At 41.9% G+C, this 13,485-nt stretch overlaps 1 protein-coding gene across 1 annotated transcript in view; it reads right to left on the bottom strand.

The window, feature by feature from the left end:
* ATP4A (ATPase H+/K+ transporting subunit alpha) overlaps window positions 1-11,673 on the bottom strand; it is a 28,431-nt gene extending 16,758 nt beyond the window's left edge. Inside the window, exon 1 of the mRNA XM_036013105.1 lies at window positions 11,516-11,673. Coding sequence (XP_035868998.1) covers window positions 11,516-11,530 — 15 coding nt within the window. The 5' untranslated portion in view covers window positions 11,531-11,673. The remainder of the gene's footprint in view (window positions 1-11,515) is intronic.
* Window positions 11,674-13,485: the final 1,812 nt, after the last annotated feature.

Below are 13,485 nucleotides of genomic sequence, written 5' to 3'. Positions count from 1 at the left end.
TGTCATGGACCCCAAACTTCCCCATCCCAGCTCTGACCACTATGATCCATAATTACTCCATCATACTCCTGACCACTCTGGCCATCAGTTTGGTGACATTTTATCTTCCCCTTGGACCCATGAGGGCAGGATCCAGGATGTCCAGGTCCTCACTGTGCCCTGCCTTGTCCAGCCCAGGGCCAGCCCCTGTTGGCCTCAGGGAGTATTTACTGAGTGAAAGAACTCATTGTGACGTGACTTCTGCCATGTGTTTGGTCTCTCTGATAAGATAGTGGAATTAGCAATGCCCTTCACCTCTTGGGCATGTGACCCCCATCCCACCCCCAGACCTTGGGAAGACTGAAATTACAACCTGGGCAGGCAGGAACCTACTCCCTCCTCTTTAAGCTGGCATAAGAGCAGGCAAGAAGGTCAACAAAGTAAGGTTGAGGTCTGGTCCCAGCCTGGCTAAGCTGGCAGGCTGGTGTTCTATGTTCTACTCTCCCACTTTTGTCCAGATATGGAAAGGTCAACCATCCCCAGAAAATTGCCAGGCTGTTCTTATCTATGATCTTAAAATTATATCCAGAATGCAACCACCTCTCCCTTTTCCTCTGTTCTCACTCTGATACAACCTCCATCTTCTCTCTCATGGATATCACAGCTGCCTCCTCCTTGGTCTTCTGCTCTGGTCCCCATCCCCACAGTCTGCTGCTCCCCACATGCAGACAGAAGGAGCTTGGGAACCCAGAATCAGGTAAGGATGCTTCAGGCTCAGAGCTCTACCCAGCTGTCCCTCACTCCTGGTAAAAGCAGAGTCTCCACATTGTTGCCTAAGCCCTTAGTGATACGCTTTGTTGCCTCCCTGACCACACTTTCCAACCTCTACCTGACCCATTCCACTCTAGCCACGCTGGCTCCCTGCTATCTCAAACACAGCAAACAGCTTCCTGGTCTTTTCATTTGCTGTTTCCTCTCCTTGGAATGCTCTTCTCCCAGATATCTTCATGGCTTCCTCTCTCCCTCCACCAGGTCTTTATGCAAATATTGCCTTCCCAATTAGACCTCCTTGACTAACTGTAGCCTGCCGTCTCCCACCAGCCCTCTCTATCTCCATTACCTTCTTCACTTTCCCCCCATAGTGTAACCAAACAAAACAGAGGACAGGCTGCCTGCCACAACAAAAGCCAAACATATGAGTCAGGTGCTGGTGCAAAAGGAAAGAGATTTTATTCAGGTGCTGGACAGCCTGAGAGAAGGGTGGACTCCCTTCTCAAAGACTATTTCATCTTCCTGCTCAAGCCCGAATTTCTTACAGTGAATGGGAGGGGAGGACTTCTCCCCCTATTGCCTTTCTAACTTTTGGTGTGCTCTGGGCCCTATCCATTCATATTTCTAGCTTTTGGCACATTCTAGGCTTTATCCATCCATATTTCTAGCTTTCAGCATGCTCAGTGTAAAAGAACCTCCCCCTGCAGCCATCTTGGCCAATGGGGGAGACTCCCTGGTGCTCCTATTGACTGTCTAACCATAACAATAGCACTTACCACCCTCTGACATACTATGTATGTTTTCTCATTGGGTTGCTTCTGTATTTTCTGAATCCCTAATAAAATATGAACTCTATTAGGACAGGGATTTTATGTGATTTTTTGTTTGTTTTGGGTTTTTTATTTTTGTTTTTTGGACTGATGTGTCCCTAGTACCTAAAATGTCAAATAGTAGATGCTTAATAAACTTTTATTGACTGAATAAATCTCAGGGTCTCTGGGACACTCAACAGCATGCAGCAGCTGTCATGGCCACAAATATTAACATAGATACCTTGTCCTGCCTTGGAGTAATGTTTTTTGTCCCACATACCCCCAAACAGAGGGACAGACACAATGGAAGGAAAGTGATGATGACAGCTGACATCATTAGGACTCCCTGAGCTCAGCCCTGTCTTCCGCGCTTTAGATGTATGAGCACATTTCAACCTCACAATAATCTCATGATAAAGGTACTGTTTTTTTCTTTTTTAAAATTTATTTTTATCATCGACACTATTTATTACAGATGTCCCCATTCCATCCCCCCCCAACTTTGCTCACCTTCACCCAGCGCCTCCCCGCTCTTCCCTCAGGCCATCACCACACTGTTGTCTGCATCTAAGTGTTATATACATGATATATATAGTATTTGGCTAGTCCCTTTATATTCATTCATCCAGTAACCCCTTGCCCTTTGACAGGTGTCAGCCTGTTCCATATGTCTATGCCTCTGTTTCTATTTTGTTCCTCGGTTTATTTTGTTCATTAGATTCCCATACAAGTGTGATCATATGGTATTGTCTTTCTCTGCTTGGCTTAATTCACTTGACATATACTCTCCAGGTTCATCTATGCTGTTGAAAAAGATAAGATTCCTTTCTTTTTATGGCCGATTAGTATTCCATTGTATATATGTACTACATCTTTTTTACCCACTTTTCTATTGATGGGCACTTGGGCTGTTTCCATGCCTTGACTATTGTGAATAATGCTGCAATGAACTTAGGGATGCACATATTCTTTCACATTAGTATTTTGGGTTTCTTTGAATATATACCCATAAGTGGAATTGCTCGTTCAAAAAAACATGTATGTTTACCAATTGTTCAAGTTTAAGAATGCACAGATGGCTCATCAATTATATCCAAAGAAAGTGCCTATTCTAATAATTTCTATTAGGAAAACTAAGAAAACCTAAATTTTTGCTAAATGTGCATCAGCAATGATAGGATGTAGCACGCAAAATCTTATACTTACTAGGTTATCAAAATATAAAATTATAATAGGTCAGATTTGAATTTTAAAAATCAATCAATAGAATAAAACATTCTCAAATGTGTTTTCATTAAAAATCATTTCAATTTTTAATTTTTTGAGGAACCTCCATACTGTTTTCCACAATGGCTGCATCAGTCTGTATTTCCACCAGCAGTGCACTAGGGTTTCCTTTTCTCCACATCCTCGCCAGCACTTGTTGTTCATTGGTTTATTGATGGCAGCCATTTTGACAGGCATGTGGTGATATCTCACTATGGTTTAAATTTGCATCTCCTTGGTGATTAGTGACATAAAATATTTTTTTATTTGTTTATTGGCCATCTGCATGTTTTCTTTGGAGAAATGTCTATTTGGGTCTCTTGCTCATTTTTTAATTGGATTGTTTGTTTTCCTGGTGTTGAGTTATATAAGTTATTTATATATTTTAGAATTGAAACTTTTATCAGATGTATCATTGACAAATGTTCTCCCATACCGTGGGTTCCCTTTTCATTTTGATGATGGTTTCTTTCACTGTGCAAAAGCTTTTTAGTTTAATGTAGTCCCATTTGTTTATTTTTTCCTTTGTTCCCATTGCTGTAGGAGACACATTGCCAAAAATATTGCTACATGAGATGTCTGAGATTTTACTGCCTATGTTTTCCTCTAGGAGTTTTGTGGTTTCATGACTTATGTTGGAGTCTTTTATCCATTTTTGTTTATTCTTGTGTATGGTGTAAGTTGGTGGTCTAGTTTAATTTTTTTGCATGTACCTGTCCAGTTTTCCCAACACCATTTATTGGAAAGACTGTCTTTACTCCATTGTATGCATTTACCTCCTTTGTCAAATATTAATTGACCATAAAGACATGGGTTTATTTCTGGGTTCTCTGTTATGTTCCATTGATCTGTATGCCTGTTCTTATGCAAGTACCAGGCTGTTTTGATTACAGTGGCCTTCTAGTATAGTTTGATATCAGGTATTGTGATACCTCCAACTTTGTTCTTCTTTCTTGAGAATGCTGAGGTTATTCAGGGTCTTTCTCGGTTCCATACAAATTTTTGGAATATTTGTTCTAGATCTGTGAAACACTCACAGGTGTTTTAATAGGAATTGCATTGAATCTATTGGCGTGTGCTCACCTGCCTGCAGTGAGTGCAGAACACTGTGGATGGTTCATCGAAACACAAGAAAGACATACACAGAGACAACCAGGTCCTGTGGGGGAATAGGGACAGAATGCCACCCTCTCTCTAGTGGGGAGAGTGCCCCGTCTCCATACCCAAGCAGAATTTATTGAGAAAACAGACTTAGTTTGTGGATTCACAGTCTGGCAGAAAAGATCAAAAGATGTAGGCAACTTACAAAGGTGGGGACAGAACTCCTGCTGTGATTCTGGGCAAGGTTTGTGGTCTTTAACATATGAAAGAACTACAGGTTCCAAAGGTTTCCTGCCTGTGCCTTTAAATCCCAAGTTAATAACATCCTCCAGCAAACAGATCTCACAGGATCTTGCATATTCTATGTCCCAGACCTAATTACCCTGGGGTCTGCAGTTTCTGGTCTGGACTGCACTGCCCCTGCAGGCAGAAGACAGAGGCAACCAGGAGACTTGGATTTCTCACATCTAAGAACAAAGACTCAGGCTTTGACAAAGCTGAGGGGGCAGAGGTTGATGTTGATCACCCCTTCATTTCCACAGCCCCATGAATTTCTTCCCTCAGGTCATCCCACATGATCGCATCTGTCTTAGATCCATTCTCTTTCTTAGACAATTGTTACCTGACATTGACTGCTGATCATGCAAAAGGGAAACCAGGCATTAGAACAGGCAGTGTTCATGCCAGGGAATAAGATTTGTCTCCTCAGTGGCTCCTGGTCCAGAGGTCTTTCACCCAGCCTAAGTCACGGGGGGTTACAGCTTCCTGAGACCAGGCAGGACGGTCCCCAACAATCTATAAATTGCTTTGGGTACTATGGACATTTTAATGATATTAATTCTTCCAATCCATGAAGATATATGCCCCATTTATTTTTATCTTCCTCAATTTTTTTTTCAACGGCCTATAGTTTCCTAAGTACAGGTCTTTTTTCTTCCTTGGTTAAATTTATTCCTAGGTTCCTTATTTTTTTTGTCAGGATATTACTTTTACTAAGATATTACATGTGTTTATCAAGCATTTTTTACATCAGCCTAACATTTACCTTCTGAAAGCATGAGTTAAAATAGATATTACATTCAAATTAATATTTTAAAAAGAAAGAGTGCAGGCAATTATCAGTGCTTCCTTTTTTTAGGTTTTTGAAATTTTTTATAGATTTTAATACACTTAATTTTTATTTTATTTTTTATTGTTGTTCAGTTACAGTTGTCTCCATTTTCACTCCACCATGGCCTCCCACACTCGAACCTACCCCCTTTGGGATCTGTCCATATGTTCTTTATATATGTTCCTTGATGGCCCTTCCCTTATCATCCCCTATTCTCCCCACTCCTCTCTGGTTACTGTCAGTTTGTTCTATAGTTAAATGTCTCTGCTTGTATTTTGCTTGCTTGTTTGTTTTGTTGATTAGGTTTCACTTACAGGTGAGATCATATGGTATTTGTCTTTCACTTCCTGGTTTATTTTATTAATTAAAGATTTTACTTATTTACTTTAAGAGAGAAGGGAAGGGAAGGAGAAAGAAAGGAGGAGAAACATCAATGTGTGGTTGTCTCTCGCGTGCTCCCTACCTGGGACCTGGTCGCAACCCAGGCATGTGCCCTCACTGGTGACCCTCTGGTTCACAGGCCAGCACTCTATTCACTGAGCCACACCAGCCAGGGCCTAGGTTCCTTACTTTCTTTATTTTTTGAAGTATTTTAAGTACCTCACGCTTGAATCCTGCTGCAGTCAGCTAAACTCTGTCCACTTGAGTGGGGTGCTGATCAAACCATAATTATCAGAAATTATCATGAAAAAAAGGCCTAAGATGAGTTCCTTATATTCAGAAGACATTCAGATATTTTTGAATGAGTAAATTAGTTAATAACAAAATTGAACTTCCGACCAAGATGGAGGTGTAGGTAGACACACTGTGCCTCTTCGCACAACCAAAAAAAGGACAATATTGAAAAACAAAAAACAACCAGAACTGACAGAAAATCAAACTGTGTAGAAGTCTGACACCAAGGAGTCAAACAAGAAACATTCTTCCACTCCAGTATGAGGGGCAGAGATGGGCAGCTGGGTGGAGAGGATTTGTGGCAAGGCAGTGGCTATTGGACCAGTGAGACTGGGTGCTCCCACATTTGCATGCAGATAACCAGGAGGAACAACTAGAATGCAAGATAGACCACACAACCCAGGGCTCCAGTGTGGGGAATAAAGCCTCAAAGCCTCTGACTGAAAACACCTATGGGGGTTGAGGCAGCAGCAGGAGAAACTCCCAGTCTCACAGGAGAGTTCATTGGAGAAACCCACAGGGTCCTAGAACATACACAAACCCATCCACTTGGAAATCAGCACCAGAAGGGCCCAATTTGATTGTGGGTAGCAGGGAAAGTGACTGAAAACTGGCAAAGCAGAGCAAGCAGCACTGTTCCCTCTCAGACCCCTCCCCACATACAGCATCACAGTGCAGTGACATGGGTTGCCCCGGCCAGGTGAACACCTAAGGTTCTGACCCTTACTACATAACAGGTGTGCTGAGACCAAAAAAAAAAAAAGGCCCAGATGAAAGAATGGTTCAAAGCTCCAGAAAAAATACAACTAGGCAATGAAGAGACAGCCAAACTATCAGATACACAGTTCAAAACACTGGTTATCAGGATGCTCCAGGAACTCACTGGGCACTTCAACAGCATAAAAAAGACCCAGGCAGCAATGAAGGTTGCATTATGTGGAATAAAGAAAAATCTACAGGAAACCAACACTGAAGGGAAGGAAACCAGGACTCAATTCAATGGTTTGGAGCAGAAGGAACAAATAAACATTCGACCAGAAAAGAATGAAGAAACAAGAATTCAAAAAAATGAGGAGAGGCTTAGAAACCTCCAGGAGCTCTTTAAACATTTCAACATCCAAATCATAGGGTTGCCAGAAGAAAAGGAAGATCAACAAATTGAAAACTTATTTGAACAAATAATGAAGGAGAACTTCCCCAATCTGACAAAGGAAACAGATTTCCAGGAAATCCAGGAAGTCCAGAGAGTCCCAGGGAAGTTGGACCCAAAGAGGAACACACCAAGGCACATCATAACCACATTACCCAAGATTAAAAATAGAGAGTCTTAAAAGCATCAAGAGGAAAGGCGTTACCTACAAAGAAGTGCCCATAAGACTATCAGCTGATGTCTCAAAAGAAACCTTGGAGGCAAGAAGGGGCTGGAGAGAAGTATTTGAAGTCATGAAAGGCAAGGACCTATATCCAAGATTACTCTATCCAGCAAAGCTATCATTTAGAATGGAAGGGCAGATAAAGTGCTTCCCAGATAAGGTCAAGTTAAAGGTTGTTGGGAACTGCCCTGCTTGGTTTCAGAAGCTGTAACTTCCCCCATGGCTAAGGCTGACTAAGCAATCTTCGGACCAGAAGCCACTAAGGAGACAAAGCTTATCTCCCTGGCAGGAGTGCCACTTCTGATCCTTTTACTTCATCCATAACTGGCCCCCAGTGCTTGATCAGTTAGCCAATGACAGGTAAGATTCCCCAAGGGGGGAATGACCTAAGACAGGCACGATCACATGGAGGCTCCAAGGAAGCACTTATGGGGCTACAGTAAAAGGGGGTGATGGACCCTCACCCCTTGGCTTTGACAAAGCCTGAATCCTCATTCTGTTCTTGGCTACCTTACTTCCACTGCCTGGCTTAAGCCTGAAACAGAGGACAGTGCAGCCCTGTGCTGGAAAGGGTGGGTTCCCCAGGTGATCAGGCCTAAGAAAGAATACATAAAATCCTGTGAAGCCTGCCTTGCTAAAAATGCTCTTAATTAAATGATAAGGGTCTGAGCAGGAAATAAGTTTGTTTCCCAATGTTTTATAGCCTTTTAGCTAACACATCCTGACTCAGAATAAACCCTAGTAGTTCTTTGTATGCTATCCATTGTTTGATCCTTACTGCCTGACAATGATTAATGAGTTTTACCTGTATTCCTGTGCAAATTGAAATCCAATAAAAACCTGTCAAGGTGAGGATCAGGGCTCTCTCCTCTTGAGGGAGTAGCCAGGCTGCTCTGAGGAACTCTCCCCTTGAGAGAGTAGTCGTGCCGTCCCTTTTCCTCCACAGGACTCGGTAGTCCATGTGAATTTGTCTCATATCTCATCTATAATGCCATGGACACTGCAGGCCAGTGTCCATGTCAAAAGGTGTTCATCATCACCAAGCACTTATTATATGAAATGTTAAAGGGACTTCTCTAAGAAAATGATGATCAAAAATATGAACAGTAAAATAACAACAAACTCACAATTACCAACAACTGAACCTAATAAAAAATGTTTGACACCAATGCCTTCTGTCCTGAAGTGTTTCTATTGAGAAATCAGTTGACAACCTTTTTTTTCAATTTGATAAAAACAAGTTAAAAAATGTTTTTTTAATTGTTGTTCAAGTACAGTTTTCTGCCCTATACCCCCATCCCAGCCCATGCCCCCAGCCCTCTCCACCTCCCTCCTGCCTCTACCCCCCCCATTATTGTCCATGTGTCTTTATACTAGCTCCTTCAAACCCTTCCCCCCTTCCCCTGAAGTTGACAGCCTTATAGGGACTCCCTTGTAGGTAACTTACTATCATCTTCTTGCTGTCTTTAAGATTCTTTGTCTTGACCCATAGATGGAGAACAGATGACAGATAGTGGGGGTGGGGGTGTAGTTAGAGGGTAGAGGGATTGAGCAAAAATGAAAAAGGACTCATTTCCCCTCTTTTAAAAAATAAATAAATAAATTTTTAAAAAAGAAAGGAAAAATGTTTCTAGATGGGAGGATGGTGTGGGGGAATGGGTGAAGAGGTAAAGGGGTTAAGAAATACAAGTTGGTAGTTACAGAATCACCATAGGGATGTAAAGTACAGCACAGGAAATGGAGTAGCTAAAGTACCTAATGGAGTAGCTAATGGAGTAACTTATATGCATAAACTATGGACATGAACAATGGTATGGGAATTGCCTGAGGGAGTAAGGGGTGCTGGTTTGAAGAAGCTAGGGAAAAAATTGGGACAACTCTAATAGCATGATCAGAACATTGCAATGAAATGTTCTATAAATATCAATTAAATCCATCTGATATAGTGTGTCATTTAAGGTTGCTGGGGGGTTTTTTTGTTGATTTTTTGTCTGGAAGATCTATCCGTTGATGATAGTTGGGTGCTAAAATCCCCTACTATGCCTCTATTGATGTGGATCTCTCCCTGATAGTCTTCCAAGATTTTATTTTCTCTTTTTTAAAGATTTTATTTATTTATTTTTAGAGAGAGGGGAAAGGAAGGAGAAAGAGAGGGAGAGAAACATCAGTATGTGGTTGTCTTTCATGCACCCCCTACTGGGGACCTGGCCTGCAACACTAGCATGTGCACTAGACTGGGAATTGAACCCATGATCCTTTGGTTTGCAGGCCAGCACTCAATCCAATGAGCCACACCAGCCAGGGCCAAGATTTTCTTTATATATTTAGGTGCTATGTTTACAAGGATTAATCCTCTTGCTGGATTGATCCCTTTAGTACTATGTAGTGACCTTTTTGTCTTATGTGATGGCCTTTGTTTTGAAGTCTATTTTATCAGATATAAGTATTCCTACCCCAGATGCTTTTTGTTTCCATTTTCATAGAATAATTTTTTCCATGCCTTCACTTTCAGCCTGTGTGTATCTTTTGTTCTGAGGTGAGTCTCTTGTAGACTGTGTATATACAGGTCATGTTTTCTTATTCATTTAGCTACCCTGTGCCTTTTGATTGGAACATTTAATCCATTTACATTTAAGGTTACTTTTTAAAAGATTTTATTTATTTATTTTTAGAGAGAGAGGAAGGGAGAGAGAAAGAGAGGAAGAGAAACATCAATGTGTGGTTGTCTCTCATGTGCCCCCAACTGGGGATGGACCTGGCCTGCAACCCAGGCATATGCCCTGACTGGGAATCGAACCATAGACCCCTTCAGTTTGCAGGCCAGTGCTCAACCACTGAGCCACGCTAGCCAGGGCACATTTAAGATTATTATTGATAGTGCCATTTTTCCTTTATACCTGTGTTCCCCCCTCTATTTTGTCTTCTTAAAGAGATTTCTTTAACATTTCTTGCAATACTTGTTTGGTCAAAAAAAAGGGCTAACTCCTTTAGCCCTTTTTTGGGGGTCTGGGAAGCTCCTTATTTTGTCTTTAATTTAAAGTAATAGCCTTGCTAGAAAGAGTTCTCGAGTTCTCTTGGTTACAGGTTCTTGCTTTTCATCATCTTGAATATTTGATGCCAATGCCTTTTGTCCTGAAGTGTTTCTATTGAGAAATCAGTTGACAGCCTTACCCTTGTAGGTAACTTATTATCATCTTCTTGCTGTCTTTAAGATTCTTTGTCTTGACCCATAGATGGAGAACGGATGACAGATAGTGAGGCTGGGGTGCAGTTAGAGGGTAGAGGGATTGAGCAAAAACGAAACATGAACAACAGAGAGGTGATTGCTGAGGGGAGAGAGTAAAAGGTAATAAAAATATAATAAAGATTATATTTAAAAGATTATTTGTCTTTAACCAAGGCAAGCCTGGCTAGAGTGTCCTCACAGACCTTTGGATACACTGAATCACATCAGACACCATTTTATAAGCAGGCCTCTCATTAAAACTATCCTTAGTTTAATTATTTGCTATATGTTTATTGAGCATGTATTTTATGCCAATCTTTTTGTTGAGTACTAATATTTGCAGTGAACAAAATAGTCATGGTCCTATCCACAGTGCTTGCAAGCTAGGAGGAAAGCCTGGCATTACTAAGTAATCAGAGAAATGAATATTTAATATCGAATTGTGAGAAGATAAAGGAAAGTAACAGGGTGAAACGGCATCTGTCAAGGAAAAGGAGAATGAGGAGGTGAGGGCAGAGCTGGCATACAGCACTAGGAGCCACACTATTAAAGATGAATGTGCAATCAAAGGTGTAGGAGAATCAGGAAAGAGGCACCAGGGGTGGCTCAGGAGGCAACAACAACAAAAAAGAGCCTCATGAAGGAGGTCACATTCAGCAGTTCTGTGTTTTGAATGCCTCCAATGCCCGGCACAGAGCTTGGCACACAGCACATGGTTCAATATTTACTGAATGAGGGCATGGATGGAGAAGTCAAAGGCAAAACTCATGTAGATTTTTGATACACACTGTGAGAACTCAAGGGCTACATTTTGTGCTTAGGGTAGGCTGACTCCCCACTCTCCAACCCTGGCAGGGGTCTTGACAAAATCAGAGGTAGAAAAGGTATTCTGGGAAGAAGGACTATGCAAAGGTTCAGAATGGGGTTCAAAAGCCAAGGTTGAGGGGTACAGGCCTCTTGATCCAGTTGTCCAGTCCAGGAGCTGAAATTTTGAGTGGGGTGTGTATGTGAGGGGTATGGGTCTTCTTCAATCAAGGCTTCTTCCAATTTCCTGCCAATTAGAAGAGGAGAATCAATAAATGGTACTTGACCAGCCTAACAGGAAAAGTAAAACTGTCCCTACCAACTGTCAGCCAATCAGTAAAAAACAGAAGGGGCTGGGGTGTTCTGCAGAGAGGGAAAGATGGTTAATTCCACCCACCAAGCAGAAGAACATAATGACAGGTATTCTGGTGGGAAGAAGCAGAAGACTGAAAAATAGAGAGTTGCATGTAGTTCCTTTACAGGAATAATGAAGGCAGTCTTGTAGATGAGCTAAATCACAGTGACCTTGAACTCTGGGGTCTGGATGTCAGCCACAGCAGCCATGGACTCCAGCAGAGAGGATGGGGTCTGCAGAGGGAGGAAGAAGTGTCAGCAGGTGACAAGTAATGGGGACCCAAAGAATCAACCCCACCAACAGGAGGGTGCTGGACATACTCATCCCACAGTGACCCTGGCTACCAATGTGGTGAAACAAACCCTGGAACACTCCACTGACCCCCTATAATGCCCTCATTGGCCCTATAACTCCCTCCAAGTAACTTAGAAAACCTGTGTGCTTCTCTGTCTTCCTAAACCTACCTTTGCTCTCCAATAATACACTATATCCTGACTTGCCTGTGCTGTTCAGTTAGTTAAGCCTAGCCCTGGAAACTTATTGAGAGCTCCCCTTTCAGTCTAAAAAGTGCTGTATTTGGAGTCTCTCTAAAGTTCCAGCCAAGATGGAGGTGTAGGTAGAAACTCTTTGCTTCTTTGCACAACCAAAAGGAGGATAACCACCAATCTAAAAACAATAAACAACCAAAAGTTCCAGAAAATCAAACTGCATGGAACTCTGACATCCAAGAAATTAAAGAAACAGTCAACCAAACCAACCAGACCAGTAGGAGGGAGACGGGCAGATAGGCAGATGAAGAGAACCTGGAGTGCTGTGCGCATGAGGCTGACTGAAAGGACCCGAGGCAAGGCAGCAGACCACTTGGACGGGGCTGGCTGAAGAGGGAAACAGACTCAGAGCTGACTGGACTACAGCAGGGGTTGCCACAGTGAGAGAATCTCCCAGTCTCACACCAGAATTCATTGGAAAGTGGGGCTAGAGCCCAGCAAGCAAGCTGCATTGTTCCCTCTCTGACCCCTCCCTACAGGCAGTGCCAGAAAGCAGCAAAGAGGGTTGTCCCGCCCTGGTGAACACCAAAGGCCCTTCCCCGCTTACAACTTAACAGGTGAACTGAAACAAAAAAAAAAATATGTCCTAAATGAAAGAACAGAGCAAAACTCCAGAGAGCTAAGCAATGAGGAGATAGTCAACCTATCTGATATGGAATTCAAAACCCTGGTAATCAAGATACTCATGGAACTGATTGAGCTTGGTCAAAAATGAAAGAACAAATGAAGGCTACCCAAAGTGAAATAAAGCAAAAGATTCAGGGAACCAGCAGTGACAGGAGGGAAACCAGGACTCAAATCAACAGTTTGGAACAAAAGGAAGAAATAAACATCCAACCAGAACAGAATGAAGAAACAAGAATTCAAAAAAAAAAAAAAATGAGGAGAGGCTTAGAAACCTCTGGGACAACTTTAAAGGTTCCAATATTCAAATTATAGGGGTGCCAGAAGGAAAAGAAGAACAGCAAAAAACTGAAAACTTATTTGAGCAAATAAGAAAGGAAAACTTCCCCAATCTGGCAATAAAAATAGACTTCCAGGAAGTCCAGAGAGTCTCAAAGAAGTTGGACCCAAAGAGGAACACACCAAGGCACATCATAACCACATTACCCAAGATTAAAGATAAAGAGAGAGTCTTAAAAGTAGCAAGAAGAAAGGAGAGTTACCTACAAAGGAGTGCCCATAAAGCTACCAGCTGATGTCTCAAAAGAAACCTTGGAGGCAAGAAGGGGCTGGAGAGAAGTATTTGAAGTCATGAAAGGCAAGGACCTACAAGATTGCTCTATCCAGCAAAGCTATCATTTAGAATGGAAGGGCAGATAAAGTGCTTCCCATATAAGGTCAAGGTAAAGGAGTTCATCATCACCAAGCCATTATTATATGAAATGTTAAAGGGACTTATCTAAGAAATAGAACATCAAAAACTGTGAAGAGTAAAATGACAACAAACTCACAACTATCAAC

This window comes from Phyllostomus discolor, chromosome 12 (assembly GCF_004126475.2).
Source record: "Phyllostomus discolor isolate MPI-MPIP mPhyDis1 chromosome 12, mPhyDis1.pri.v3, whole genome shotgun sequence".
Lineage (NCBI taxonomy): Eukaryota > Metazoa > Chordata > Mammalia > Chiroptera > Phyllostomidae > Phyllostomus > Phyllostomus discolor.
The sequence above is the reverse complement of the archived record's forward strand: the minus strand, read 5'-3'. Positions and strand labels throughout refer to the sequence as shown.